We start from the raw sequence: 27,288 nt of genomic DNA, 5'->3' as shown, positions 1-27,288 counted from the left end.
GTGGCTCAACGGGTTAGAGCCTCTGCCTTCAGCTCAGGTCATGATCCCAGGGTCCTGGGATGGAGCCCTCCATCATGCTTTCTGCTCAGCTGGGAGCCTGCTTCCCCCCCCCCCCCCCCGCCTGCCTCTCTGCCTACTTGTGATCTCTGTCAAATAAATAAATAAAATCTTAAAAAAAAAATTCTCTCTCTCTCTCTCCTCCCTCTGCTCCTCCTCCCACCCAACTTGTGGGCATGCTCGGTCTCTTTAATTAATCTTTTGATATATTGATCTGTCTTTCCATAGGTCTTTTTATCGGATCCCAACTTCACTAATTGGCTGGTTAAGACTGGTCTATTAACAATTCTTACCACCCCTCTGCTTTAGCTGTTTCTGTGGCACCATCTACTCCAGTATTCTCTTCAATTAATTAATTAATTAATCAATCAATCAAAAGATTACTATCATCAACTGGACATAATCTTAGAGCTTAGAACAATAAGAGAATATATTTGTCACAGTACTGCCTTTGCTATAAGAAATAGAAGCTAAAACTTTCACTTTCAGTTCCTATAGTGCTATAGCATTTTAATTTTTAGGTAGCCCTATTATTTATTAATTTTTGGCAAACTTTTGTATTAAAGTTTAACATATATACAGAAAAGTGCAAAAATCATTAGTGCACAGGTTGATGAATCTCAAAAACTGACCAGCCCCGTGTAACCAGCACCCGGAATATTAAGTAAAACAAATGGGACCCCCAGAAGTTCTGCATTGTGCCCTGTTCTGCGTCTCAACCAGTGTTACCACCATCCTGACTTCTGACACCATTGATTTAATTTGCCTGATTTTAAACTTGATGTAGTTGAGATTAAACAGTATATTCTCTTGGAAAGGTTGATGCAACTCGTGCATGACGCTGTGGTTTCTTCATTATCGTCGCTATATCATATCCCAAGTATTTGTCCTTTCCACAATTAACGGGAATTTGTGTATATTCCATTTTCATCTATAATGAAAAGTATTGGTATAGATGCCCTTGTATGTATTTCTGAACCCATGAATTTGGGGGGAACATACACCTTGGGGTGGAATGGCTAGATCAGAAGTTGTGTCTATATTTAGAAGATATACGGATAACTTATACATAGTGACAGATAGTTTTTCAATGTGTTGTAGTGATTTCCACTCCTGCCAGTAGTTTATGAGCATTCCAGTTGCTCTACATATTTGGCTATACTTACTGTTTTCTATTTCATTTCAGCCATTCTAGTGGACATTTAATGGTATTGCATTTTATTTGGCATTTCTCTGATGACTAATGATCCTGAGCATCTTTTCTGTGTTGATTAGTCATTTGAATATCATATTTCTTGAAAAGCTCATTGTCCCCATTTTTAAAAAAAAGATTTATTTTATTTATTTATTTCAGAGAGAGAGAGAGAGAGAGAGAGAGAGAAAGAGCATGAGCAGGGAAGAGAGGCAAAGGGAGAAGGAGAAGCAGACTCTGCCACTGAGCAGGGAGCCTGATGTGGGGCTTGATCCCAGGACCCTGAGATCATGACCTGAGGGGAAGACAAACACAACTGAATGACCCACCCAGGTGCCCCTCCCGCCTCAATTTTCTAATGGATTGTTTTCCTTTTTCTTGTTGATTTGTAGGATATATTCTGGATATTCATCTGTTACCAGAAATATGTGTTGTAAATATCTGCTCCTACAATGTTAGTTGCCTTTTCACTCTCCTATTCATGCCTTTTGTTAGACAAAAGTTCTTAATTTTGATAAGTATAATTAACCATCCATTCCCTTTCTATTATAGTTTACCTCACTGTTCAAGAATGTTTTGCCGATTCCATGGCCTTGTAACTGTATTGTTTTTATGATTAAATGTTTAAAGTTATAAAAACATTTATATAAAGTTAAATATTTCTAGCTAAATCTTGGATTTTTAGATTTTCTTAAAATGCTAGGCCATGGATGTATGGGTATTTTACTCTATTTTTCAAAAGATTCATTTATTTATCTGAGAGAGAGAGAGAGCACACAGAGGGAGAGGGAGAAGGAGAAACAGACTCCCCGTTGAGCAAGGAGCTTAATGTGTATCCCAATAGCCTAGATGAGTAGCTGTACAAAGTATGTGTTTCCTAAATATTTCTTGAATGAATGAATGAATGAATGAATATTGAGATAGAAGAACGTTCTATTATTTCTTCAGAAACTTGAAACAAAAATACTGAACCTTAGATTATTTCCTGTTTTTTTTTTCTTTTAAATCAAAAAGGTAAATTCTTAGGCAATTGAGAAATGTATGCTTTTCATTCTTCTATTCATCTTAGTCAACATTGCTCCTTAATACAAACTTTAAAAGTAAAAAAAATACTTTGGTACTGCTTGGCTCTAGGCCACATATCCTCTTATTCTTGGGACAGGATCAAAGCACATTCATGACGCATAGAGGAAGAAGGGTCACATTCAATCACAGGCTGTATTTAAAGCTTCTGCTCTGTCAGTGTAGAACATATCTGTTTCCATTCTTTTTCCCAACAGAAGTCTCAAGACTGAACCTAAAATCAATGGATGGGGATATATAAATATTTAATTTCTTACAGCAGAAGGGGGTGTGATTATGTTAAACAATTAGGTATTTTACTGTTCTGTCTCATGGTAAATTCAATAACATTCTCTTTGAAATATTTTATATATTCATCAAAAGTGTTGTATATGCCAATACATTTATTTGTGAATTTAGTTCATTTAAAAAATTGGTCATATGACATAAAGCATGGGGCTCAAAAGATAGGACTTACCTATATCTTATAGCAATATTATCAAGAACATGACATCTCAATGGATGTGTGCATTATTAATTTCTTCATAGAATATATGCAAAAAATTCATCTTTGTAATGTAAGCAGAAAAATGACAAGACTGAATTATTTGAAAAAGCTAAAGGAAAGTTGACCATACAACATCAAATCAAATTGCGCTTTATTATACTAAATCCTCCCTTTTCACAAGAAATTTTCCTTGTTCTGTATATAAGGTATTATATTTTAGTTGGGCTAGAAGTGCATTTCTTTGTTATATAAGTATAAAATTTACAAATGTGTCTGAAAAACATATGCGCTTCCGTATCTCATGGCATATAATATTAGTTGATTTATTCCCACATATAACTCAACTAAATATTCTTGTAATTCTTACTCTGATTCCATTTCATTCACCAAATTTCCCATCAGTTAAGAACAAGTAATTATATTTCTGGATTGAGCAATTATTAATTTTATTAATTTCTTCCCTCATTCAAATACTTATATTTGCAAGTATCCTGTCTATTCCCACACAGGTGCCTCTAGCACATGGATGCTGGTGGAATTTTAATCAGGATGGCATTGAAAGTATAGAATGATCTAGGCAGTATAGACATTTTAACAATATTTACTCTTCTGATCCATGAACATGGGATGTGCTTCAATCTTCTTGTGTCTTCTTCCATTTCTTTCATGAGTGTTCTGTAGTTCCTCGAGTACAGATCCTTTACCTCCTTGGTTATGTTTATTCCCAGGTATCTTATGGTTCTTGGTGCTAGAGTAAATGGAATCAATTCTCTAATTTCCTTTTCTATATTTTCATTGTTAGTGTATAAGAAAGCAATTGATTTCTGTACATTGATTTTGTATCCTGCCACATTACTAAGTTGCTGTATGAGTTCTCGTAGTTTGGGAGGGGAATCTTTTGGGTTTTCCATACAAAGTATCATGTCATCTGCGAAGAGAGAGAGTTTGACTTCTTCTTTGCCAATTTGAATACTTTTATTTCTTTTTGTTGTCTGATTGCTGTTGCTAGGACTTCTAGTACTATGTGGAACAACAGTGGTGAGAGTAGGCATCCTTGTCATTTTCCTGATCTCAGAGGGAAGGCTGTAAGCTTTTCCCCACTGAGGATGATACTTGTTTATATTCGTTTTTCCTAGACAGATTTATGAAGTTGAAGAGTGTTCCCTCTATCCCTATACTTTGAAGCATTTTAAAGAGGAACGGATGCTGGATTTTGTCAAATGCTTTTTCTGCATCAATTGAGAGGACCATTTGGTTCTTCTCTCTCCTCTTATTGATTTGTTCTATCACATTGATTGATTTGCAAATGTTGAACCACCCTTGCATCCCATGGATAAATCCCACCTGCTCATGGTGGATAATCTTTTTAAAGTACTGTTGGATCTTATTAGCTAGAACCTTGTTGAGAATCTTGGCATCCATATTCGTCAGGGACATTTGTCTGAAATTCTTTTTGATGAGGTCTTTGCCTGGTTTGGGGATCAGGGTAATACTGGCTTTGTAAAAAGAGTCTGGAAGTTTTCCTTCTGCTTCTATTTTTTGTAACAGCTTCAGGAGAATAGGTATTATTTCTTCTTTGAATGTTTGGTAGAATTTTCCAGCTGTTTAATTTTAAAACAATAGTTTTAGTTATAATATCTGATACTATATATAAAAAATTTTTAAATGGTAATTTGAAGATAAGATGTCTGATGGAGAGAGATACTCTAGACCCAAAGGAGGGAAGCTTAAGAGAAGAAGAGTTGGTAGAAATACAGTTGTTCTCTAGTCAGAATGTAGACCACACTTTGGCCACAACTATGTTTTTTTGGCAGATATCTCCGTCTTTCCCCTGATTGGTCTACCCTAATAATTTATTTCTTTGCCTCCCATTTCTTTCTTTATCAGGTTTCTGTGATGAGTGCTCCATACCCACTACCTATATATCCATTCTCTCAATCCTTATAACCCAGTCATTTGGAGTCTGGACCATTCCATTCCATTGAAAAAGATTATGTCTAACCAGCTCTGTAATCTTTTCTTTAGGTCTAATTATTCTGGACTTACAGGAAGTGTTACATGGTTACCTAGCTTTGCCTTCCTAAAGTTCTCTCTTACCTAGGTTTCCATTTTACAGTATTATTATCCTTGTTCTAATTTTGTTAATTTCCTTTTGCTTTTCTTTTCTTAAATGTTGGGGGACGGTCATTTCCCCCAAAGCTCTTTTTCTTTCTCTATGTTCTGCTTCAAAGAGACATGGATTCTTGACAGGTGATTGCTAATTTATTTTCTTGCCCCATCTTCTCTTCTTAGATTTAGTTTCTTGTTTCCCAGTGTTGGATAGTTTTTGCATCATTAATAAATACACATTGTGCCCCAAACTGAACTTAAATCCTCAATCCCATATTTTCTTATTTTACCTGACCTTTTTATTTGTTAATAATGATGATTTCCCCTTAGTAATTGATGAAAAGAATTCACCATTTTGTCCCACATCATCACCTCATATCAACATGTCTTAATTAGTTTCTTCTGAAATATGTCTATTCTTTCAATCCATCTAGTTATTTGTCAGTTCTTAATGAAAAATTTTATCACCTTATTCCCCCAAAACACAGTGATATCCTAACTGGTTGCTCTGTGGCTAAATTATCTGTATCTTTTATACATGCCCCCATTAGTTTGGTTACCATAATCCTGACTTTGACCATCCTATTGCCTTCTTCCACCCAAGGTTTAATGCCTTCCGTTAGTTTATAAGATAAATTCTAATTAGGAAGCTCAGCCTTTTCTGTCCATTTATTAGAGGAGATGAGCTAGTAGCAGGGGTTCATATGAGTTTGAATACCAAGGAGTGATTTGTTGGGACAAACAATCTTATTCTGTGGGTCACAGAGAGGCTGGGATAGACCAGGTACAAGTTTAATAACAAGGACATAATATCCTAGCAGTCAGGAGGAAGAGAATTGGAATGGTAGTCAATGCAATATCCAAATGGGTAGGACAAGTATATTTAAAGGGACCCAAAGCATAAAATCTAGAAGCCAAAGATGCAGAAGCTAAGAAGGCTGGGAAAAAATTGAGACGATGCTTTCTTTGGCAAGTCTGAAGTCCACATTCCAGACTTGCCTTCGTTGGTGTTAAAATTTTCACTCTAAAGACACTTATCACACAACCTCCTTTCCATCTTTGTCTTCTATTCAGATTCTCGGGCTGGATAGTCTATGGCTAAGATGTAATCTTGCCTGTCTCTCCAGATTCACCTCTTAACTCCAGATTCACCTCTTAACTCCCACTTTAGCCTTTTGTACAGTTTTCCCCAAGTCCTTCTACTCTTGGGAAATAAGCTCTAGCTTCATATTCTCAATGAAACCTTCCTCAATCCCTTTGAATCAAATTACATCTTATCTATGTCTCTGTATCACTTATCACACCTCATAATAAGTTTTTGTTTTGTCTTTTTCCTCAACTAGAACTTAACATCAGGCACTGGCTTGTCAGTTTTTCTTCTTTACCGTGTAACATAGTACTCAACAAATGTTAATGTTCTACTGATGCGTAGTTAAAAAATGGCAACCTGGGGGCACCTGGGTGGCTTAGTGGGTTAAGGCCTCTGCCTTTGGCTCGGGTCACAGTCCCAGGGTCTTGGGATTGAGCCCCGCATCGGGTTCTCTGCTCAGTGGGGAGCCTGCCTCCTCCTCTCTCTCTCTCTGCCTGCCTCTCTGCCTGCTTGTGATCTGTCTGTCAAATAAATAAATAAAAATATTTTTAAAAAATGGCAATCTGATACTCACAAAATGACGACTACTTTCCTGCCTCCACACCTATGCTAAAACTTCCCCCTTGTCACTGATACACCTCTCCCCTGCCTTCTCCTCCTCCAGGTTCTTAGAAGATTTAATAAATGCACCTAGATGCCATGTAATGAACCAGGGGTGGAAAGATGAGTCAGACATGATTCCTGCAGTAGTTCCAGTCTGTTGAACTCAAATTAAAACCCCACCTATGTAGGACTTTGGTTACCAGGCTAGCCTGAAGGGAACTCTCTCTGCTTCAAACTTCCATAGTTCTGATTAACCGTATGACTACTCAAACCGGTATTCACTAATTATTTAATATTGTGATCATGAGGTGTTTTGGATTCTCAAATAAGTTCTTGACCTCTTATTTGATTCTCATCATACAATTTGTCTGTTAAGACACATTTTTTATTGCCAACTAAAATGGGAATTTTTTGAGAACAAAGACTATATCTCTAAAACTTCTTTGTCAGTTTCAATACATTAAGCAAAATGTGTTACACACAAGGAAGGGTGCTGCAAGTGAGTGGGATACCATGTGTTGAGACCATGTGGGGATAGTGGGAAGACATCTTAGGAGACCATCGCAAGCTTCCCCTGCTTCGTGAGCTGGGGAAATTCCTCTAAGACAAGAGCATTGTATGTCTAAGGCAGTAGGTGATCTGAAGGGTGAGGGAGACCCTGAAATTCTGAAAGCTGCAGACCATTTGGTTATAGGATCCTGTTTCAGAAAACTGGCTCTATGGGCCTCTTCATAGCAGGTCTTTCTAGTTTTTAGCTTCTAGACTGATTACTAGACTGATTCTTTAAATCTCCTAAGTATTTTAAACAAGCCCCACTGTCAAAAACCCATTTATTTTTATGGCTCTGATATTTTCACATTGATACTCTGAGTATCCAATTTGGGGTTGACAACATGTCTTTTCATGTTGATGAGTTTTGCATAAATTGGAAGTGCATTATATATTGATTAGTGGGAGTACAGGCTTGAGTTTCCAAGAACAGGTTGGCATTCATAACAGGATATATTTGAAACCAAATGGCTAGGACTATCCCACTACATTGCTGTGTATAAATCCCTGACTGTACTCACTACATCATAAATAATAATGAAAGTAAATGTACGTTTATCAGAAAGAATCAACAAAACCCCAGCACTGATTTGCTGATTGCACTTGTCTCACCAGGCATTAAGGCCAGCTTTCGAACAAGGGTGCCTGAAGGTTTGATTGTCTTTGCCGCATCGCCTGGCAATCAGGAAGAGTATTTTGCACTTCAGTTGAAGAATGGACGTCCTTGTTTTCTTTTTGATCCTCAGGTAAATGAGTAATCATAAGACTTGATATATTTGAGAGCGTACTAGGTGCCAGGGACTGAGGTAAGCGCTTATATTTCACATTGAATCTTCACCAAAAACTTGGCGGTAAGTACTATTATTAGCCTCGCTTTACTGATGAAAACAATGGAACTTGCGAAGGTGCTGACGACTTGCCCACAGCTAAAATAGCAGAGCTCTCTTTTAAACCGCATAGTCTGACTGAGAATCTGCATGCTTAACAACCATATGCTATCTTATAATGAAGATGGAAACTTTTAAATACATTTGAATAGATCTATTTTTATTTTCCTTGAAAGCAAAACTATGTCTCTCCTTAATTCTTCCACATTCTCTCTCCCCCCTTCTCTCTTTTTCTCTCTCTCTTTTCCTTCCTCCCTCTCTCCCTCTCTCCCTCCCTCCTTTGTTTACCAGCAAATATTTATGTGCCTATCAGGTACTGTAATGCTGGGTATCACAGACTATAATGGTTTTAAAGTTAAATTCAACCATGCCCCGTGAAACAATCTAGGTAAAATTAATGTAAAATATTCATGAACAGTATGGAAGAAAAGTACAAGGAGCTGTGTATTATGGGAGCATAAAATCAAGGGTCAGTCTTCTCTGAAAATGTGATATTTAACTGAGATGCAAAACAATGAGGTAAAGTCAGAGCAAGAACACGTGTCTGTACGGAAGATGCATGTTTGAGAAGGGGCAGGACAGGGGAGATACTAATGAGATCAGGAAGGCACTGAGAATAAAATTTCCGGAAGAGCAAATGGCAAACATTAAGTGCCCAAATAGTCAAGAATGTGACTTATTCTACACATCAAGATGAATGTAATATGAATGTAATTTAGGACAAAGAGAAACGTGAGAGTTTGGACAGCTGGATGGAGACCAAGTCACCGAGTGCTTTGTAAGCAAATGTGAAGTTTTGAATTTTTCCCAAAGGCAATGGAAAAATCACTGAATAGTTGTCTTCACTTGGGTTAAACAAGAATTAGTAAGAATTTGACAGTAGGTACTGTACTGGGCCAGGGAGTACTGGAGGAATGAGTAAGGTTTTGTAAAAGATGATTTACTTTCCATTTCCTCCGGGTTTCAACTTTAAACTGCTGATCTAAATCCTAAGTCATGCCTGCCAAGTCAATGTTTTACATTATGGTGTAAAGATGGCATGACTTTTTCTCTTTGTATCTAAGTCATGGGCCAAAAGCTGTGGGTGAGGATCAGCACCTAATACGCCCTGGACACCCACACACCTTAAAGAAGGGAGGCGGGGCCTGCTGGACTCAGTGTATCTGAGCATCATGTCTGGCTCCTTGCAGAGGATCACAAGATTCTGGCTGGGTTCTCCCTGTGTCAGGAAGCTGGAAGACCCATGAGTTGGCAACTAGAATGACCAAGGAAGAAAGGTTTACACCTGGTGTTTTGACAGGGACCTGATAAGCCAGGCCAGTACTTGGTAGGCACTCAGGCATAGACTCCTGGGTGTCCTGTAGAATTGCAGTTTCTTAAGGGGTACCTATACATGGGCAGTGAGTAAGCAAAGAAGAAGTAGCTTCGCATATAAGCAAATCCAACAGCCAGAGAGAATGAAAGAAGCAGCTGTCTCAGAAGGCCAGGCAGATGGCAATGGGGGAAAAAAACCCAACAACCAGCACACTCAAGTTAATGGAGTAACAGAACTGAAAATATTATTTATCATTTCAAAACTCTAAGTAAATGAATTAGGAAAGAGACACTACTGAGTCTGAGACTAGCAGGGCAAAATACATAGGAAAAATATAAAAAAGATTTTCAGATCTTCAAATAAGAATTTCAGAAGGACAATAAAAAAACACTTGAACAATAAAAAGGTTTAAAAGGATGAGAAAAACATAATGGAATATAAGGTAGGACAGCATATCCTTTTAAGGAAGAATTGATTATAAATTTATTGAAAGGACTCATGAAGTTCTAGTCAAGGTGAAACAAAACTATTGCTTCTGTAGGACCTCTATATGCCAGGCATGATTCTAAGTGTTGACTCTATCTGTAAACACACATACACACACACACACACGCACGTTTAAATACCACAACAACTCTATGAGGTAGATGCTCTTATTATTCCCACTTTACAAGTTAAAAAAACTAAACAAAACAAAACAAACCAGAGCCATGCTTAAATTAATTTCCCCAAAGTCATCCAGCTAATTATGAAGAAGTCAGGATTGAAACCCAGGCATTCCACCTCCGAAGACCATGATTTTAACTCTGATACTCTGCTGCTTGTCAACATGAAAGAATAATGTTTATTAATACACAGAGACATATAAAATACCATCCATGCACCATATTGGAAGGAAATACTTCAGCAAGCCATCTAATCAGAAGGAAAAAAAAGTCTGAAATATGAAGAGGAAAAGCAGTGGTAAATATTAAAGCTGGCAATATTAAGTTCAGCTTAAATATTTAATGGCAGTGTGACTAGAAATGTGTTTTATTCTGCCAAAGAATATTTGAAATAGAGGAGACATATGACAAAGGCAAAACAGACAAACAAACTAACCTCTAATAATTGTTTGGTGCTGAAATTACCAAAAGTTGAAGGAAAAGATAAGTGATTTGAAAGTTTCCTAAAGGTATCAACTTAGTGGAGAAGGCAATAGGGGAATGGATCACATTGGTGTCTTATTTTCATAAAATAAATAGGCAAAAATGTTTTGTTTTAAATGCTGTGAAATAGACATTAATTATTGATAGAATGAAAATGTCCCAAGAACATCCAAATTAACAAGGTGAAAAGAGAGACTAAATGGTCAAAATCAACAAAAATCATGAAAAGGAAGGAAATAGTACAGTGAAATAGAAGAAGGTCAGTGAAAATGAAATTCTGCTCTGCTTTCCTTCCCCCAACTCATTTATATCTGGGAATAATTGAGAAGAAGCCACGTGGAGAAAAACCTTAATTGTATAACCTTTTATTCATAGAGCTTTTAAAGTATACAACGTGGGTTCACATTAATTATCTTACTTTTATTCTTGAAGTAGCCACTTGAGGTAGTATTGTTTTCATCCCTGCTTTAGATGAAGTGGCCTAACTAGAGTCACACAGTAATTTAGTGATGGAACTGGCACTGGATATAGTTTATTTCATTTAATGCCGTTTTGTTAAACACCTATTATGCTCCATGAGCTGTGCTATGCAGTTACGCACTAGGAACACAGTAATAAGAAATGAACATGTCATCCACTCTTGCGATCCCCTCATCTGGTCCTCCCGGTCCCACAGTTGGAGTACAGAGTCTCTGCTTGACTTGGACAGGTCAGGGAAGGACCAAGACCCAGAGAAGTGTCCTGTGGTGAGGTGACTTCACATTAACTCGAATTTACAATTGGTCTTTCCCATTGCAAATGTCCATCCCAATGTCTGTGTGATTCTAGATGACTAAGCACATCCCAGAGCTCCGTTTGCAACCTTATGCTGGCTTGTTGTTCATCACCTATTTGGGGTACAGTAAACACACAAACACACCCAAACATGGGGCAAAGTTTTTACAGAATTAATACAAAAATGATTTCCTCGGATCTGAAGCATGACTGTGTCTCTTTGAAGAATGTTGAATCCTCAAATTCTGCAGAATAGAAGGTAACGAGGTTACTCCACTTAGCCATAGAATTGTCATGAAGATCCTGAGAATGGCTGCCAGAAAACTCTGACTCATCTATTTCATCTCCTTTTCAATGATCAGGTCAGTGGGAGACATGATAGCAGAGTTCAGGAAGGCATACACAGGGCACTGCCAGTCATTTCTGCCCCTTTCCCTTCTCCCTCAAATACGTACAGAGCGTACTCATCACTGTCATTAGCTTTTCCAGCCACTCTGTCCCTACTCTCTATACCTCAATCCCAACCTGTATAAAAAGCTGGTAGGTGCCAGCCCAGTATGAAATGAATTGTTTATAGCCAAAAGTTGGAGGAGCAGGGGCATGGGAAGCGTTTAATTAATGATGCCTGGCAAGTGAATTTTTATTTGGAGTAAAAGTATCTCTGCACAAGGCAAAAGTTACCTGCATTTTTAAGAAAGTGACGATTAGTTAATTGAAAAGAATATAAGGTATTAGTTGAGCAAGATTAGCTTAGGAAGTACTTGAGAACACGTGATCAGGTATATTATACTAAGTGGTCTTAGGACATGATGCTGAATCTCCGTATGAAACAGTGAGCTCAAGCTAGCAGAGCCTGTGTCCTTCCCACCCCTAAGGAATTTATACTCCAATGGAGGCAAACTGAACATATCATATCTGCTCACTTTTTAATGAAGTCTCTATATATTTTCAGACAAAAAAAATGTTGAAACTGGAATAGAGAAAATTTTGAATATTCTTCCATTGTTTTTTCTCCTTTTAGGTAGGGATAGGAATGCAGCTGCTTGTAGAAAGTAAGAAGTATCTCACATTTAAGGAACTTAGAACTTCTTTTTTTTTTTTTTAAAGATTTTATTTATTTATTTGACAGAGAGAGATCACAAGTAGAGAGGCAGGCAGAGAGAGAGAGAGAGAGAAGCAGGCTCTCTGCTGAGCAGAGAGCCCGTTGCGGGGCTCGATCCCAGGACCCTGAGATCATGACCTGAGCCGAAGGCAGCAGCTTAACCCACTGAGCCACCCAGGTGCCCCGGAACTTAGAACTTCTATATGCTTCCCAATGATGTTCATATTACATTTTGAATACTTTAGGTACTACTGTAAGCCAGTTTTCTTTCCTCTATCTTTGAATGAGATAAGATTATCTAATGAACGCCTTGTTTTACTCATCGGACAAGTTGTTACTTACTTCATGTGTCTTTCTTATCAGGCTGTATAATTCAGTGAGAGCCAAGTCTGACTCTTTTGTCCTGAAACAGATCCTTGAGGCTAAGTCCTTAGAATATAGTAGATGCTCAGTAAATATATGTCTCTTGATGGATAGACTCACTGACCGGTTCAATAACTATTGGTAAAATATATTTATAATGAAGAAATTTATCCATTTTCTACATAAAATTTCCAACTCTTTAATGATTATTTAACAATTCAGTTCTTATTTGTTTTAATCTCTCAGCTTGTTAGAAACTTTAACTTTTACTGATGATTATTTTTAAATTATTGTCCCAAATCCATTCAAAAGAGTTAAATTTGAATTGTGAAAAGAGCATTTTATAGGAATTTAAAGTCACCACTGTCTAGCACATCACTTCAAAATAGCTTACAGTAATTGTGTATTTTTCTTAAAATATGTTAACAAACTTAAGTAATGAATTCTTTACATAACAACCTGTTCCTACATAGAGGCTATAGGTGTAAAGAACTTATTTGGTTTTCTTTTCAGTGATCGAATGCATTCTGGGAATAAATATTTGGGGAAGGGGGAAAGATTCTTCATGATATGTAAAACTGGATATATGAACTGAACACTTGGAATTATTATTAAGAGTCACAGTAAAGAAAAGTTCCTCCAATTCTTAATTGCTGTATTTTTTTTTTTGTTAAGTCTCTAACAATTAGCTGTCATCTCCCATGCTTTATATGATTAACTCCAATTTGGATATACTTGGTCAGATGACATTTTGTTGACCAATCGTAACTTGTGGTTATCATTTAAATGTTTTATGTTCAGGGGCATTAAGAAGAAACTCACATAACATTCTGATTTCACTCAGGAGGGACCTGCAAAAGTGAAAGCTTTCCAACAATTCTGAATGGCATTTATTTAACATGTCCGATATTTTACAAATGGAAAGGACAAACTGCATGGTATGACACTAGAATTGATCGCAGAATTATTCTCTTACCATTGGTTGAGGAACATAATTTTCAAATGATCATCAGAGAATAATATGTTACGTTCTTCCAAGTATAAAGCAAACTTGGCATCCTGAGGCTGTCTGTTACGTACTCGTATTTGTCTCCAATAAATGTGATTTCTGATGTAGAGAACTATTAATGCTTCAAATTGTTGCCAAACATAATATGAAGAACCACTTACTCAGACACCTGATCTTTAGAAGGCAGCATCGTTTGTAACAATTTTAACGCTAACTAAGTACACTTTGATGAGACAGCATTTAATAAAATGCTCATTAATTTCATCATTAGCAAGGGTATGCTAAGAAGTAAGCCAGTTTCTTATGTCACGCCCAATTAGCATCCCATGCTAGTAATCCCATTAGTATTGTTGAATTCACTAATGGAAAAACTAATGGGCATGCTACCAGGGCACATTAATTGGGCACGACACCAGTTCTGGTTTTAATTATTAAACTACGATAATGAAATGTGTGTTTGTAAAATATTAAAATGTTGAAATAGGATTGAAGAAAATAAAAGAGTAGGTAGAGGAAAGAGTTATAAAGAAAGTCAACCTACAAAAATTCAAGGATTAGAAAATGGATTTGCCAAATGGTTATCCTTCTAGCTGATCGAGTTGTCTATAAAAGTTGGGATATTGTCCACATGAGGAGCCACCCACCCATCCTCATGGGAAATTAAAAGCTGTTTTTTTGGTAATATGAATTTCTGTATGTCATACATGTTGTCATGCTCGGTATGAGGCCTGACAGGAGCCAATTAAATGTGTAGAATGGACATGTTACATCGCTGAGGCTATGTTAGGGAAAGATAAACAGAATTTTTTTACTTAAGATGATATGATTCACATTGCCCTTTTTGTGATATAAATCTTCAGTTATATCAGGTAATTATCACTTTTCTGTTTTTGAAAAATGGTATTCCACAATTATGGGAATTTGGTGAAATAATCCAACTAATTAAAAAATTTGTAATATTTTACCCAGTCTTATTTTGTTTTTTTGAAAATTTTTATTGTATTGAAGTTTATTGGTAAGAAAATCAGTTTTGTTAAGAAAGAAATGTATTTTCACATAGAAGGTTTGGAATACTTTTCTGGTGTTTTTTTTCTTTAACAGTAGTAGTAGTAACTGATGATGATGATGAAGTTGAAATATTTTCTACTTTTATTTGTCCACTAATACTAAAAAAGGTAACATTGTGCTGAACCTGATATGCTGAAAACATTTCTACTTGGCTAGAGGGTACTCAGATGGAAGGTTTCTCTTCTAACTTCTCTTTCTCTGTTTCCTTATCCTTAGCTCCTTTCTGCTCATTTCTGTTCTTGAGGTCTGCTGTTTCCTACTCTTACCTGCTTAGGAATTCATTTTTAACTATGATGTGATGGCCTCAGAGACAAGTATAAATGCTAGATTTTAGACTAAAGAGCACGGAGTACAAAGTTTAACTGCAATAATAACGCTCAATGTCTTAATCATAACTGGCTAATTTTTAATTTGACTCTCATTCTTTCTACTGATTAGCAGTGTAGTGAAGATAAGAGAAACTAAGTTCCTCGACATTTACCCATCTTTAGAACAATCTAGATTCAATAGTATGTTATTAGTTTTAAATTCTTATTTCATATTTCTGCCAAAATCTTAAGAGCTAAAATTTTAGAATAGAAAATTCTTTACCTTTCTGATGACTAGAAGTGCTCAAAATGCAAGCGCACTTTTAAGAGATTTTTTATTCCAAAGAGAAGGTCTTTTCAGGCTTGAGTACTATGGTGTTTGTGGAAGGACGTCAGACACACGCTAGAATGATGTTAGGCATCAACTTTAATGTTGAGTTTGGTTTGAAAAGCATGCATGCTTCTATCATGATCATGTCAAAATTTATAATTGATTTCTAGCAAACATAGAATTATATGCATATGACTTTACAAGCATCTATAGTTATTCATTCATTCGTTCGTTCATTCCCTCAAGGGGTCTTCAGTGGAAGTTACTACAACTAATGATGGTGGAAAACAATACAGTGACGACAAATGGCATGAGATAATAGCTATTAGGCATCAGGCTTTTGGCCAAATCACACTCGATGGGCAGTATACAGGTAAGAACAAGATATATATATAAATTGTTCTATAGATATGCTAATGTGGCTATACTTTTCTGTTGACTATATTTCTACATCTTTCATTTAATCTTTATCTCCTCTCAATTTCATCTGCATTGCTGTTGGATTTGCCTTTGGGTTGCTCCTAAAATGATGAAGTCTGGCAACCATTTTCTCATTATGCACGGTTTCAGTAAAGCAAGAGAAACAGCAGAGTCATCAGCAGCAATTTTGTCTTTTACAATTTGCAAGGGCTTTTCCTGATGTTCTCTCATGTTATTTTTGATCCACAAAAGACAAGTAAAATAAAGCATCAGGAAAAGCAAATAACCTTTCCCAATTTGCACAGTTGATCGTGTTCTTGAGATGCTGATCCTGTCTTTGTAATTTGAAGTTCAGTATTCTTTCCATCCTACCCTCTCTACTGTCCTTATATAATTATAAAACATTTACAGTACCTGCATAATGATTCAAGCTTTTGTTAATATGCTCAGGAAATATAGAATTATAATGCACACCTATCGAATGACACTGTTGCTCTAGAATCTCTGGATACAAAGAGCAAGAGTTATGTTTCAGGTGGGAGAGGGGCAGGAGGGAGAATAAATAAATGTTGAACGAGAGTAAGTAGTGGTATATTTTGAAAATAATAAAGCAGGAGAAAAGAGAAATTGTGTTATATGTGTGTGTATTGGGGAGGGAATATTTTGATCTCATAAGGGACTATTAGAAAAGTCCTCTTTGATAAGGTGACATTTGAACAGAGACCTAAGGAAAGTAAGCGGGTAAGCCAGGAGAGTAACCAAGAGAACAATGTTTCAAGCCAAGGGAATAGTTGGTGTCAGGGCCCTGAGGTGGGAACATGTTTAAGGCATGTCAAGGACCAACAAGGAGGTCAGTGTGGGTGGAGAGCCTAGTAATAGGGTCAGAATGGGTGGAGAGCCTAGTAATAGGCTGAAATCAGAGAGGCTTTTAGGGCTGTATTACATAGGATCTTGTGGGCTTTTGCTTAGAAAAAAGGAAGATCTTTGAAAATGAATTTTAAGGGGAACAGGGTGGAAATGTGGATTGCAGTCAATAAACTTCTGTAATAATTATAAAATAATTCAGGCAAGAAAACATGATTTCTTGAGCCAGGGAAGTAAAGTTGTGGTTATAATGAGAAATCTGGGTTTACTGTAAATATTAAATTTAATTTAACATTTGATTCAAGTAGAACAGGGGTTGGCAAACTACCTATGGACTGTATCCGTCTCATCACCGTTTTTATAAAGTTTTACTGGAGCACAATTGTATCCATTTGTTATGTATTGTCCGTTCCGTTTGAAGCTGCATTGTTTACAAAGCCTGAAATATATACTACCTGGCCCTTTACAGAAGGCGTTTGTTAATTCCTAATATAGACCAGGACTGCTAAGTTTAGGGCCTGGGCAACTGGAAGACTGTGGTTGCCAGAGCTAAGGTTGACAAGACCATGGGAGAAGCTGATATGGAGAGAGATGTTCAGTATGAAGGCATTCAACCTTAGTATCTGTGAGGCATCCATGTGGAAATATCAGGTAGGGTTCTGGATTCAACTCTTAGTTCAGGGATGATTTCCAGACTAAAGATATACAATGGGAAATGTCAGCTAAGGATGGTATTTAACACCAAGGGACCAGAGGTAAGTAGAGCTAATTAGAGTGGTTTGGGTTCTGAGGGGGGAAACCAAAAAAAAAAAAAAAAGAAAAAAAAGAAAGAAAAAGAAAAAGAAAAGCCCCTACTCCCAAGAAAAGATGGAGTTGGATAGAAGTCTTAATGGAAGACATGCATTGTTATACAACATAGCCAGGGACCCAGGCCTCTTCTGGTCTTTCGCCTGGTCGTTTGCATAGGTGCTCAGCCCTCTATGTCATCCTTCCAGAGGACTTAGGATATCCGTGTATGTGGAGAAAGAGATCTGAGGGGGGAGACAGCCTGGTCTTTCCAACATCAAGATGTCGGGATGTGAAGAAAAACCAATGAAGAAACATAAAAAAGAAAAGAACCAAGAAAGAGTGGTGTCCAGGGCTCAGTAAAGGGGTTAAGCATTTATTAAATCAGTAGAACCCAGATTACCCTGGTGCATCTGCAATTCTCATCTCCTTTTCCATAGGTTCTTTGACCGCCCTGAATGGGAGCACAATTATTGGAGGGAACACGGGAGTATTTGTGGGAGGCCTCCCCCGGGATTATACCATCCTCAGGAAGGATCCTGGTAAGTTTGCTGATGATATAGGATTTATATGTTGTCACCAAGATTTACAACATGATCAAGTATGAGTACATTATTTTAAAGTATGAATATTAGTATTATATTCTATCTCATGCTGTATTTCCTTTATCCGTATGTCAAAAAAGTCCCTTAGGTGTCTTCTTTTCTAAAGGGACTGTGTATTATTTGCATTATTTTGCTGAAATGAATGCTACTAATTTCAGTCAAAGGTATCTTATTTTAGGATTATGTATTAATTTTTCAAAGATTTTAAAATGAAGCAACACAGAAATGTTAAACTGTGGACTTGATTTATCCTCTCAATAGGGTAAAGAACATTCACTGAGTATTGTGCATGTGATCAGTGCTAAACTAGTCCCTAGATGTCCATAGATGAATAAAATGTGGTCTTTGCCAGAATAGAGGGCATATTATAGAGGGTATATAATGCTGAGCAAATGCTGTAAGTACTATAATTGAGACAGAGACAAAATAATTCCTATATTTTTAGGAATGAGAGAACAAAAACTGATTCAAAATGAAGTCAATAAAAACTAACCTGGATGAAATTAACCTGAGGCAGAAGAAAAAAATCACCTTCCCTCTTTTATCTTGATAGTCATAATGTTCTAGAAAAAAATAAGAAAAGATTCTGAGGGTTTTGAAGGGGTGCGGGGTGGGAGGTCGGGGTACCAGGTGGTGGGTATCATAGAGGGCATGGATTGCATAAAGTACTGGGTGTGGTGCAAAAATAATGAATACTGTTATGCTGAAAATAAAAAATAAATTAAAAAAAATCACCTTTCCAAATGCATTGCTAAGGTTTTAGGGTTGTTTTCCCATGTTCTCATGGAAGGGCATAGGGTGTCTTCCAAGTCTCTCTCCCAGGAAGTAAAATGTAACTACATAAATATTACAAATGAGCCAGAGCCTAGGTAAGTATACGTTGTGCACGTGTGGTGGTCTTCAGGGAATCATGATGAAGATCAAAAGGAATAAAATGTTTTCAGTGAAATTTGGAGAGGGATATATTTAAATACCCAAGACAGAATTATAGGTTCCTCCTTAGAAATATTTCTAGAGAGGGTTTTTACTGGACTAGTTTAGATTGGTAAAGAAGTCCCTTGAAAACACACCCGCTCTCTCCCTCTCTCTCTCTCACACACACACACACACACACACACACACACACGAGAGAGAGAGAGAGAGAGAGAGAGAGAGAGAGAGATCGAGCTCTCTCCAGCCTTTGTCCTTGTTCCTTACCCATCAAGGACACTTCCTGGCCATGGTATATCCATGCACCAGAAGGAGGGAGAATGCCCTGAGAGCAGGACCCTTCTTGTAGAGGACATATATTCATAATCAATAAATAATCTGACATTGTGCATATAAAATGACTTTGTAGAACTTTGACTGCTGGTGAATACCTTCCCTAGAATCAAGTCATACACTCCAAAGCTGAGAACTAAGCTTTGCGTTGATCAACAGGAACAATGCTGTATGAAATGTTTCTCTTTCTCTAATTCTCTCATTTGCTCACTTTCTTTCTTTCCCAACCCACTGTTATCACCTGTGTGCTGTGTTCATAAATCCCACATCCGCCTGACCCAGGGTGTCCTAAGATTCAGGTCAACATTACATCAATTCCTAAATATGAAAACAAATCATGGACTTAACTTGTATAACAGAGTGGTTCATCATGATGAAGAAACCAAACTACAAACTGTAGATTTAATAGAAACACTTCCTTCAAATCTTTTAAAACTTGTTATAACACTTTTATTTTTAAGACTAGTGGCAGATGAAATCTCGTTAGTTCAGAAGGCAATATTCTGGCTACTACTATAAAACCAAAGTTTTTGCATAAACATCTGTTTCTGCAGATATGATGGGTCGGAACTGGGGCTAAACGTTCTAATTGTTACCACTTAGCATAGGTGATGGCATGGTCTTTACGTGAATCATTAGGAGGTTTGCAGTAAATAGGTAGAGCGATTTCTTATTTCTTTTATTTTAATAGCATGTAAAGTTAATTGCTTGAAAAAAAAATGTTCAAAGTACATCAACCAGCTCTTGATATCTACCAACTCTTATAGACATAATCCAAAAGGGTTTTGTGGGCTGTGTCAAGGATATGTATTTTATGAAGAAGTATAACCCCTTTGCTGTTTGGGAGCCTCTGGTTTGGCAAAATGCTGAAGAAAAGGTCAACGTGTATGATACCTGGGAGGGATGCCCCACTGCATTACAGGACGGAGCCCAGTTTCTAGGAACAGGTAAGGTTCTAAAACAGACACCAGTAGTTGCTTAACTACAGTAGTTGTATGTTATATTCTTTGCCCAGTTTAATCTCCCCTATCCAATTACTTCAACCTCATATGAACTTAGTATCACAGAAATACCTAGTTATGCCATGATATACATAAATATATTCTCAAAGTCTGAATATGTAAAATGAGTTGTAAGACTCATATATTCATGTGTCAGATCTCTGTTAGCCCACGGCAATTCTTGGTTGACATATGGTAGTGTCAAAAATATCTTTTGGTAAGTCAATTGTTTTACTTAGATTGCAGTTTTACTTAGAAAGATGTTTCAAAAGATTTTATTTACCAGAGAGATGTTTCAAAAGGATTTTATTCATTTATCCCATTATATAGATGGACAGTATTCTAAAGAGTAAAATTCAGCTATGTAATGGGGTGAGTAGACCATGAAGAAAGAGCTGGAGATGTCACCACCACTACCGCCATTGCTCCTAGGCTTGCTGTAAAGGCGAGGGGCCGTGTCCCTGGCAGACCTCCCCAGCCACAGTCTCTGCCTGGCGGGCACCCTGGTTGAGGGGGCAGAAGGGAGTACGGTGACTTGGCAGGAAGTACTACTTCTCCTAATGCAAGCCCACCGCTGCCTCCTACATTTATAGCTAAACTGGCTCTTTATTAAGTTGTTTAAACCACCTTCCGAACAGAAAGCTAAAGAATATCCTAGTCTATGTACTTTCCTTTTGCTCTCTTCTCAACACTGTCATTACTCTGAATTTCTCTTAGTTAATGCAATTTCTTATTGTGAATACTGATAGAAAACAGTGACAGTCTTAATCATATCCATGATTTAGAGATTATATTGCTTCCTCTTAAAATGTACATCAAGTTCACTCTGCCACTTCTGTACAATTACAAGGGGGATTTCTTACCATTGATTTGCATCTTCTTCTGCAAAGATCTGCTCGATGACAGTGTGCGTCCTAGTCTTTGTACCACCTTTACGATGCGGGCGGTAGTGCTTTGCACGTGCTGATGTGTTCATGTTCTTTTCTTTAAAGGATTCCTGGGACTTCATCCGTATGTGTTTCATGGTGGAATGGATTTTGAGATTTCCTTTAAGTTCAGAACTGACCAATTGAATGGATTGCTTCTTTTCATGTACAACAAAGATGGGCCTGATTTTCTTGCTGTATGTTAATTTATTTAGTTAAATTTACTTTAAAATATCAGCTATAACTTTAAAATAAATAAGCCATGTGTGTATAATATGCTAAATTGGGATTTCTTTTGAAATTCACTTTTGTTTTCATTTTCTTCCCTAAGTCATCTTTAGTTTCAGAGTCCTGTGAAACATTTTGTGCTTTTAGGATCGTGATGTTTTAAAACGACAATTATCCCTGTGAAAATTAAATTTTAGCAAAACAGAGTAGTTACAAGGGATTAAGAAAATTCCATTTAGGGGTGCCTGGGTGGCTCAGTGGGTTAAGCTTCTGCCTTCGGCTCAGGTCATGATCTCAGGGTCCTGGGATGGAGCCCCGCATCAGGCTCTCTGCTCAGCGGGGACAGCTTCCCCCTCTTTCTCTGCCTGCCTCTCTGCCTACTTGTGATCTCTCTCGGTCAAATAAATAAATAAATAAAATTTTAAAAAAAAGAAAATTCCATTTAGTTTTCCAATATTCAAAAAGTGTTATTTCCTTCATTATTTTTGACATAATATAAAATCTTAAATCTCCAAATATAACCTCATAACTTTTCAGCTCTCATTCTCTTACCGAATTCATTAAGACATTGAGATCATTGGCTATCAGACCACTTTCTGTTCAACTGACTCGCTCCCTACCTCAGACACCATAATGCAGCTTTTCTTGTTTTGTTTGTTAATTTAATTTAATTTTTTCAGTGTTCCAAGATTCATGCACCACACCTAGTGCTCCATGCAATTCGTGTCCTCCTTAATACCCACCACCAGGCTCGCCCATACCCCCGCCTGTCTCCCCTCCAGTTTTTCAACCATTTTTCTGTCAACACCCTCAACTTGTATCTTCAGTTCCACAACTCTGGGTCAATCAGTCTAGCTCCCTAGCTTTTCAGTTTCAACAGCTGGTTTACTGACCACCATAGAAGAACCAATACAAGTATGACGACTATTGACACATGGAGTTTTGAGGTTTCTGATTGCTTCATTCAACAGTCCTTGTTTATAGGATTCATGCATCAATTAGATGTGGAACATGAAAGAAAAAAAATGTCAGCTCCGGAAAACACCACAACCTGAAGGTCATCGGATAGTTTTATTCTTAGAATGGAAAGGAACATAATCTCCTCATCTTCCAAACTCTCGACCTACAGCTTTTTTTATGAGCCAAGTCTGGTTTCACTCTCTCCTGACTCAGGAGAATAAATACCTAATTACCATGCTTCCAACCAAAGTTAATATTCTCTATTTTTACTCTAGATTCTACCCTTCTCCTGCAAGAGCTTGTGCTGCAAAATTTCCCCTTTTTGTTACTTCCAATGTTCCTTCTCTATTGGCTCTTCTCCCTCAACATATAAAATGGTTGAGCCTCCTTTATTTTAATTTTTTTTTCCTTTTGACTTTGAAAATTCCTCCTTTGTACTTCCCTTCCTTTCATAGTCTTTGGTTATTTCCACTTTTTTTTTCTTTTTATATCACACTTCAATCCTCAAAACTAGTGTACATTATGATTCCTACTCAGCACATTCCACTGCAGAACTTTCTAATGTTGCCAGTGACCCCTGCATTTTCTAGCTAATAGATAATTTTCTGCCCTTATCTTTCTTGATCTTCCTCTATCGTTTGCTTTTTTTCTTAAAATATTCTTTCCTACTGACTTTCCAAAGTACTAGTTGCTCTTGATTTTCTTTAAATCCTTATGGTTTCTACAAGAAGATCATTGTCAATTTGAAGAATTACGTCCACTCTACCTTCTCTTAAAACATCGGTCTGGCTGAGGACTCTAGACTCTCTCTCCTCTTTTCACTGCTTTTACACTAACTAGATAATCTCATTTATCTTCTCATGTACATTTTTTATTTTACTCGACTATATTTATGTTCAAATGCCTCAAAAAAGTTTATTCTAGATGTTTTATAGACATCTCATACTCCGTATATTTAAAATTGACCTCATTCCTCTCTAACGATGATAGTATCAAGTCTTTCTTTCCTAGAGCTTTCCCTGTTGTGACAGTGGTAAAACACACCCAAGCAAGAAGAACATGGGTGTCCTTGATTTCCTTTTCATTCATCTAACACATTCAGCTATTTGCCTTGTCCCGCTGAGGCTTTACAAGCTGAGTTGCTTTCAAAAATACCTCTTTGACTGAATTTTAACTGTCTTTACATTGTTACCTGTATTTTAGTGGTTCTCATAATTTTTTTCACAATGTAGGGAGTCCCTAATAGGTTTCTCCAGTTCCAGGGCAGCTTTTGTTTCAGGATGAACTTCCTGGGACTGGTAGGGTAAACTTTCAGCACAAGATAATAGTGGAAAGAATATAGCCTTTCAGGTCAGACAGACAAGAGAAAGACGTACATTTTCCATATCACTCAAAACCCTCCAAGGCCTTGCTTCTACATACCTGGGGGACTCTTTCTAACTCCCCCCCACCATATGTATCCCATCTTACCTAATTTAGTTTTTTTTTTTTTCCTAAACCTAATTAGCTTGTGCATGTCCCGATGACGCTGCGTGTGTTCATCTTCCTGTACTGAAGAATTCTCCATAAACCTTACATACTTTCAAAAGTCTTAATTTCAACCTTCTCAGCCCCCAGTGAACACAATATATATCCTTTCTTTGCTTCTTCTCTTGGTTATAATGTTCTTTTTTTTTTTTTAAGATTTTATTTATTTATTTGACAGACAGATCACAGGTAGGCAGAGAGGCAGGCAGAGAGAGAGGAAGGGAAGCAGGCTCCCCGCTGAGCAGAGAGCCCGATGTGGGGCTCAATCCCAGGACCCTGAGATCATGACCTGAGCTGAAGGCAGAGGCTTTAACCCACTGAGCCAACCAGGCGCCCCAGTTATGGTATTCTTGTACTTGGTTCTTCTCTCTTGGTTATAGTATTACCCCAGTTGTTTGCCTCTGTTGTTGAATAGTGTGATTCCTGGGAGCAGTGTTTATCTTATAGCAGGAGATTCATGGAACATGGTGGGGGGCTCACTCAATATTTATTGAATGAATAGATACATGACTGCTTATCCAGTGTACTTCACAAAAAATGATATTTATGTAGAAAAAGTAATAATTTTTATCTATAATTACTTAATTTCATTTGACATGATTGATCTCAAATTTTTAAGTATCCTATTTTTGCTAGCTTGAGTTCTAACAAAATAAAAACATAGTAGATAAGATAATTGTCATGTAACATTTTGAAGGGAAACATATGGAGGCATTTCCTTTACCATGAAAATCTGGGTAAAATCTATTCATATTAGAAAATGACACGTTAATCTAAAAGAATACACATAGAAGCAATTATGTTAGTTAGAGATTTAGAATAATAAAACTGAAATATTGAATCAAAATCCATCTTACAAATTTGAAATTGAGTTCACCGACCAGTTAAAATAAACTTAATCAGGCTTGACATTTCATTTTCTTATTGTCTTGTCATATTTTACCCCAAATTAAATTGATATATGAAGTAGTATTTTCTCATTTTCTAAAAACTCAAGTAAAAATAGAGTCATGGGGGCGCTTGAGTGGCTCAGTGAGTTAAAGTCTCTGCCTTCAGCTCAGGTCATGATCCCAGGGTCTTGGGATTGAGCCCCGCATTGGGCTCTCTGCTCGGCAGGGAGCCTGCTTCCTTCCTCTCTCTCTCTCCGCCTGCCTCTCTGCCTACTTTTGATCTTTGTCTGTCAAATAAATAAATAAAATCTTTAAAAAAAATCTTTAAAAATAAAATAGTCATAGTTCAAACTATTCTCTTCAGTCATTCAGTCACTTATGCCAGCATTTATATTTTTACCTGTTTAGCACGCACAAAAATATATAAATAAAAGTTTTTGCCTACATTATATTGTATCACACTGTATAATCATTACTGGGTATGAATTTGTGTGACTCAATACAACATTTTTCACATCAATTATAAGCTTGCAAAGTACTCCATTATACGTTACTCCAGTCCTGCTTAGAATAAAGTAGAACATTTTTATAGAGTGCTTTCAGGGAAATTTGTTGCTTTTCTTCAAGAAATTGACCTTCTGCTCTCTCCCAAACTGCCATTCTGCAGTCTTTTTATATACCTATTTTCTTTTTTAATGTGAAATCCAGATGGAATTGAAGAGCGGAATATTGAGCTTCCGGTTAAATACCAGTCTTTCCTTCACACGAGTGGATCTATGGCTCGGGCTGTCCTATTGTGATGGAAAGTGGAATAAAGCGATTATTAAAAAGAAAGGTTCCATCATATCAGCAAGCATGAATCAACTGAGGGAACGTGTGTCACAGTCCAGAGCCCAGCCACTGATGGTGAATTCCCCCATCTATGTGGGAGGAACCCCACAGGAGCTGCAGGACTCCTATAAACACCTGAGTTTGGAACAAGGTAAAGTCCATCTGGAGGAATTCCCAAATAAATACAGCTCTGGTCCTGCCAGGTTTTAGTTGTTTTTGTGTTTTAAAATACAGCAACAGAATCAGTTTGGAAGCAATACCTATCGCCCCCCCTCCCTTTTCTTGAAGCTCTTAAAAAAAAAAAAAAAAGAAAAATCAGAAGGTTTCTTCAAATAGTTTTCTATGTTGCCCTTAAGACTGAGCCCTCACACCTACTTATAATCAATATACTTATTCTAATTTGTCTCCAGTAAATATAATTGAAATTTATGTATATATTTCCTCATACGTTTTCTGGTTCTTTCAGATACTGATCATTATCTGTATTCACACATGAAAAACACAATTTAGGTTGGTGTGCACAGCTGAGAAAAATAGCATTAAATGCATTGGGAATTTTTTCTAACATAACTGCTAAGTGTCTCTGCATTTCCATGGAGCTCCCTTATAGCAAAGCACACGAAAGGGTGGGTTTAGTTGAATTTTAAACATACTGGTGAAAAATCTATATTTCATTGATTATTAATAACCACAAATGAAAGAAAAAGCGCATGCCTGCATGACTTAGAACTAAAGGAAGCGTTTAACTCATATAATGAATTTGAACATAATCAGAGAAATTATTAATTCAAAAAGGCTAACAGTAGCTGATGGTCTGCTGTATGCAGAATTCATGGTTCCGAAAGCTTTGCATGAGATTAAGTGGGTAAGCCCTTCATAACAAGCCCCTATGTTCTGTATTATTATTTAAATCCCCATTTTACAGATGAGGAAACTGAAGAGCAAAGTAACCTCCCCAAGGTCACATGGCCAGTAAGCAGAGAGCAAGCCTTTCTGTCTCAGGAAGCCTGGTATCAAAATCCCCTCTTTTAATTATAATCAAGTGTTTTCTTTTATGGGCATTGGCCAGTGTTCCTTTTCTACAAATTGGGGAAAGCACAGAAACGTCTAGCTTGTGACTAAGCATGCTTCCACATAGAAAATGTTCTCTACATATTTCCAACTCTATGTACCGCGAATGGTTAAAATTTCCATGAAGGAGTCTTTGCCTATTTGGTAAGTACATAAAGATTTAAATGCCTTTGAATAGAAAATATATGGCAAGCTCTAAGGAGACTTTTAGAAGGGTACTAGTAAGGAGTTAATGAATGTCTGGGGTGTAAGACAGTAATGACATTTTCAAGGCACTTAAGATGTAACAGCAGCTAAAAATATTACATTCATATAAGGGCTTCTCCTGGTTTTCAGGTTTCTGAGGTTAGAAAGAGCTTGAAAACCCTTTATATGAGCAAGATTACTTGAGCCTACTTACATCTAGGAAAAAATCCCCTGCATATGTGTAATTATACTTTG

The 27,288-nt window shown here is 37.1% G+C and overlaps 1 protein-coding gene across 1 annotated transcript in view; it reads left to right on the top strand.

Moving 5' to 3' along the window:
* Nucleotides 1-27,288, top strand: part of USH2A (usherin) — a 681,041-nt gene that overhangs the window by 246,850 nt on the left and 406,903 nt on the right. Inside the window, exons 21-26 of the mRNA XM_032319004.1 lie at nucleotides 7,786-7,916; nucleotides 15,722-15,848; nucleotides 17,986-18,087; nucleotides 20,181-20,360; nucleotides 21,407-21,537; nucleotides 25,654-25,927. Coding sequence (XP_032174895.1) covers nucleotides 7,786-7,916; nucleotides 15,722-15,848; nucleotides 17,986-18,087; nucleotides 20,181-20,360; nucleotides 21,407-21,537; nucleotides 25,654-25,927 — 945 coding nt within the window. The remainder of the gene's footprint in view (nucleotides 1-7,785; nucleotides 7,917-15,721; nucleotides 15,849-17,985; nucleotides 18,088-20,180; nucleotides 20,361-21,406; nucleotides 21,538-25,653; nucleotides 25,928-27,288) is intronic.

This window comes from Mustela erminea, chromosome 17 (assembly GCF_009829155.1).
Source record: "Mustela erminea isolate mMusErm1 chromosome 17, mMusErm1.Pri, whole genome shotgun sequence".
Classification (NCBI taxonomy): Eukaryota; Metazoa; Chordata; class Mammalia; order Carnivora; family Mustelidae; genus Mustela; species Mustela erminea.
This window is presented reverse-complemented; position numbering and strand designations above follow the sequence as displayed.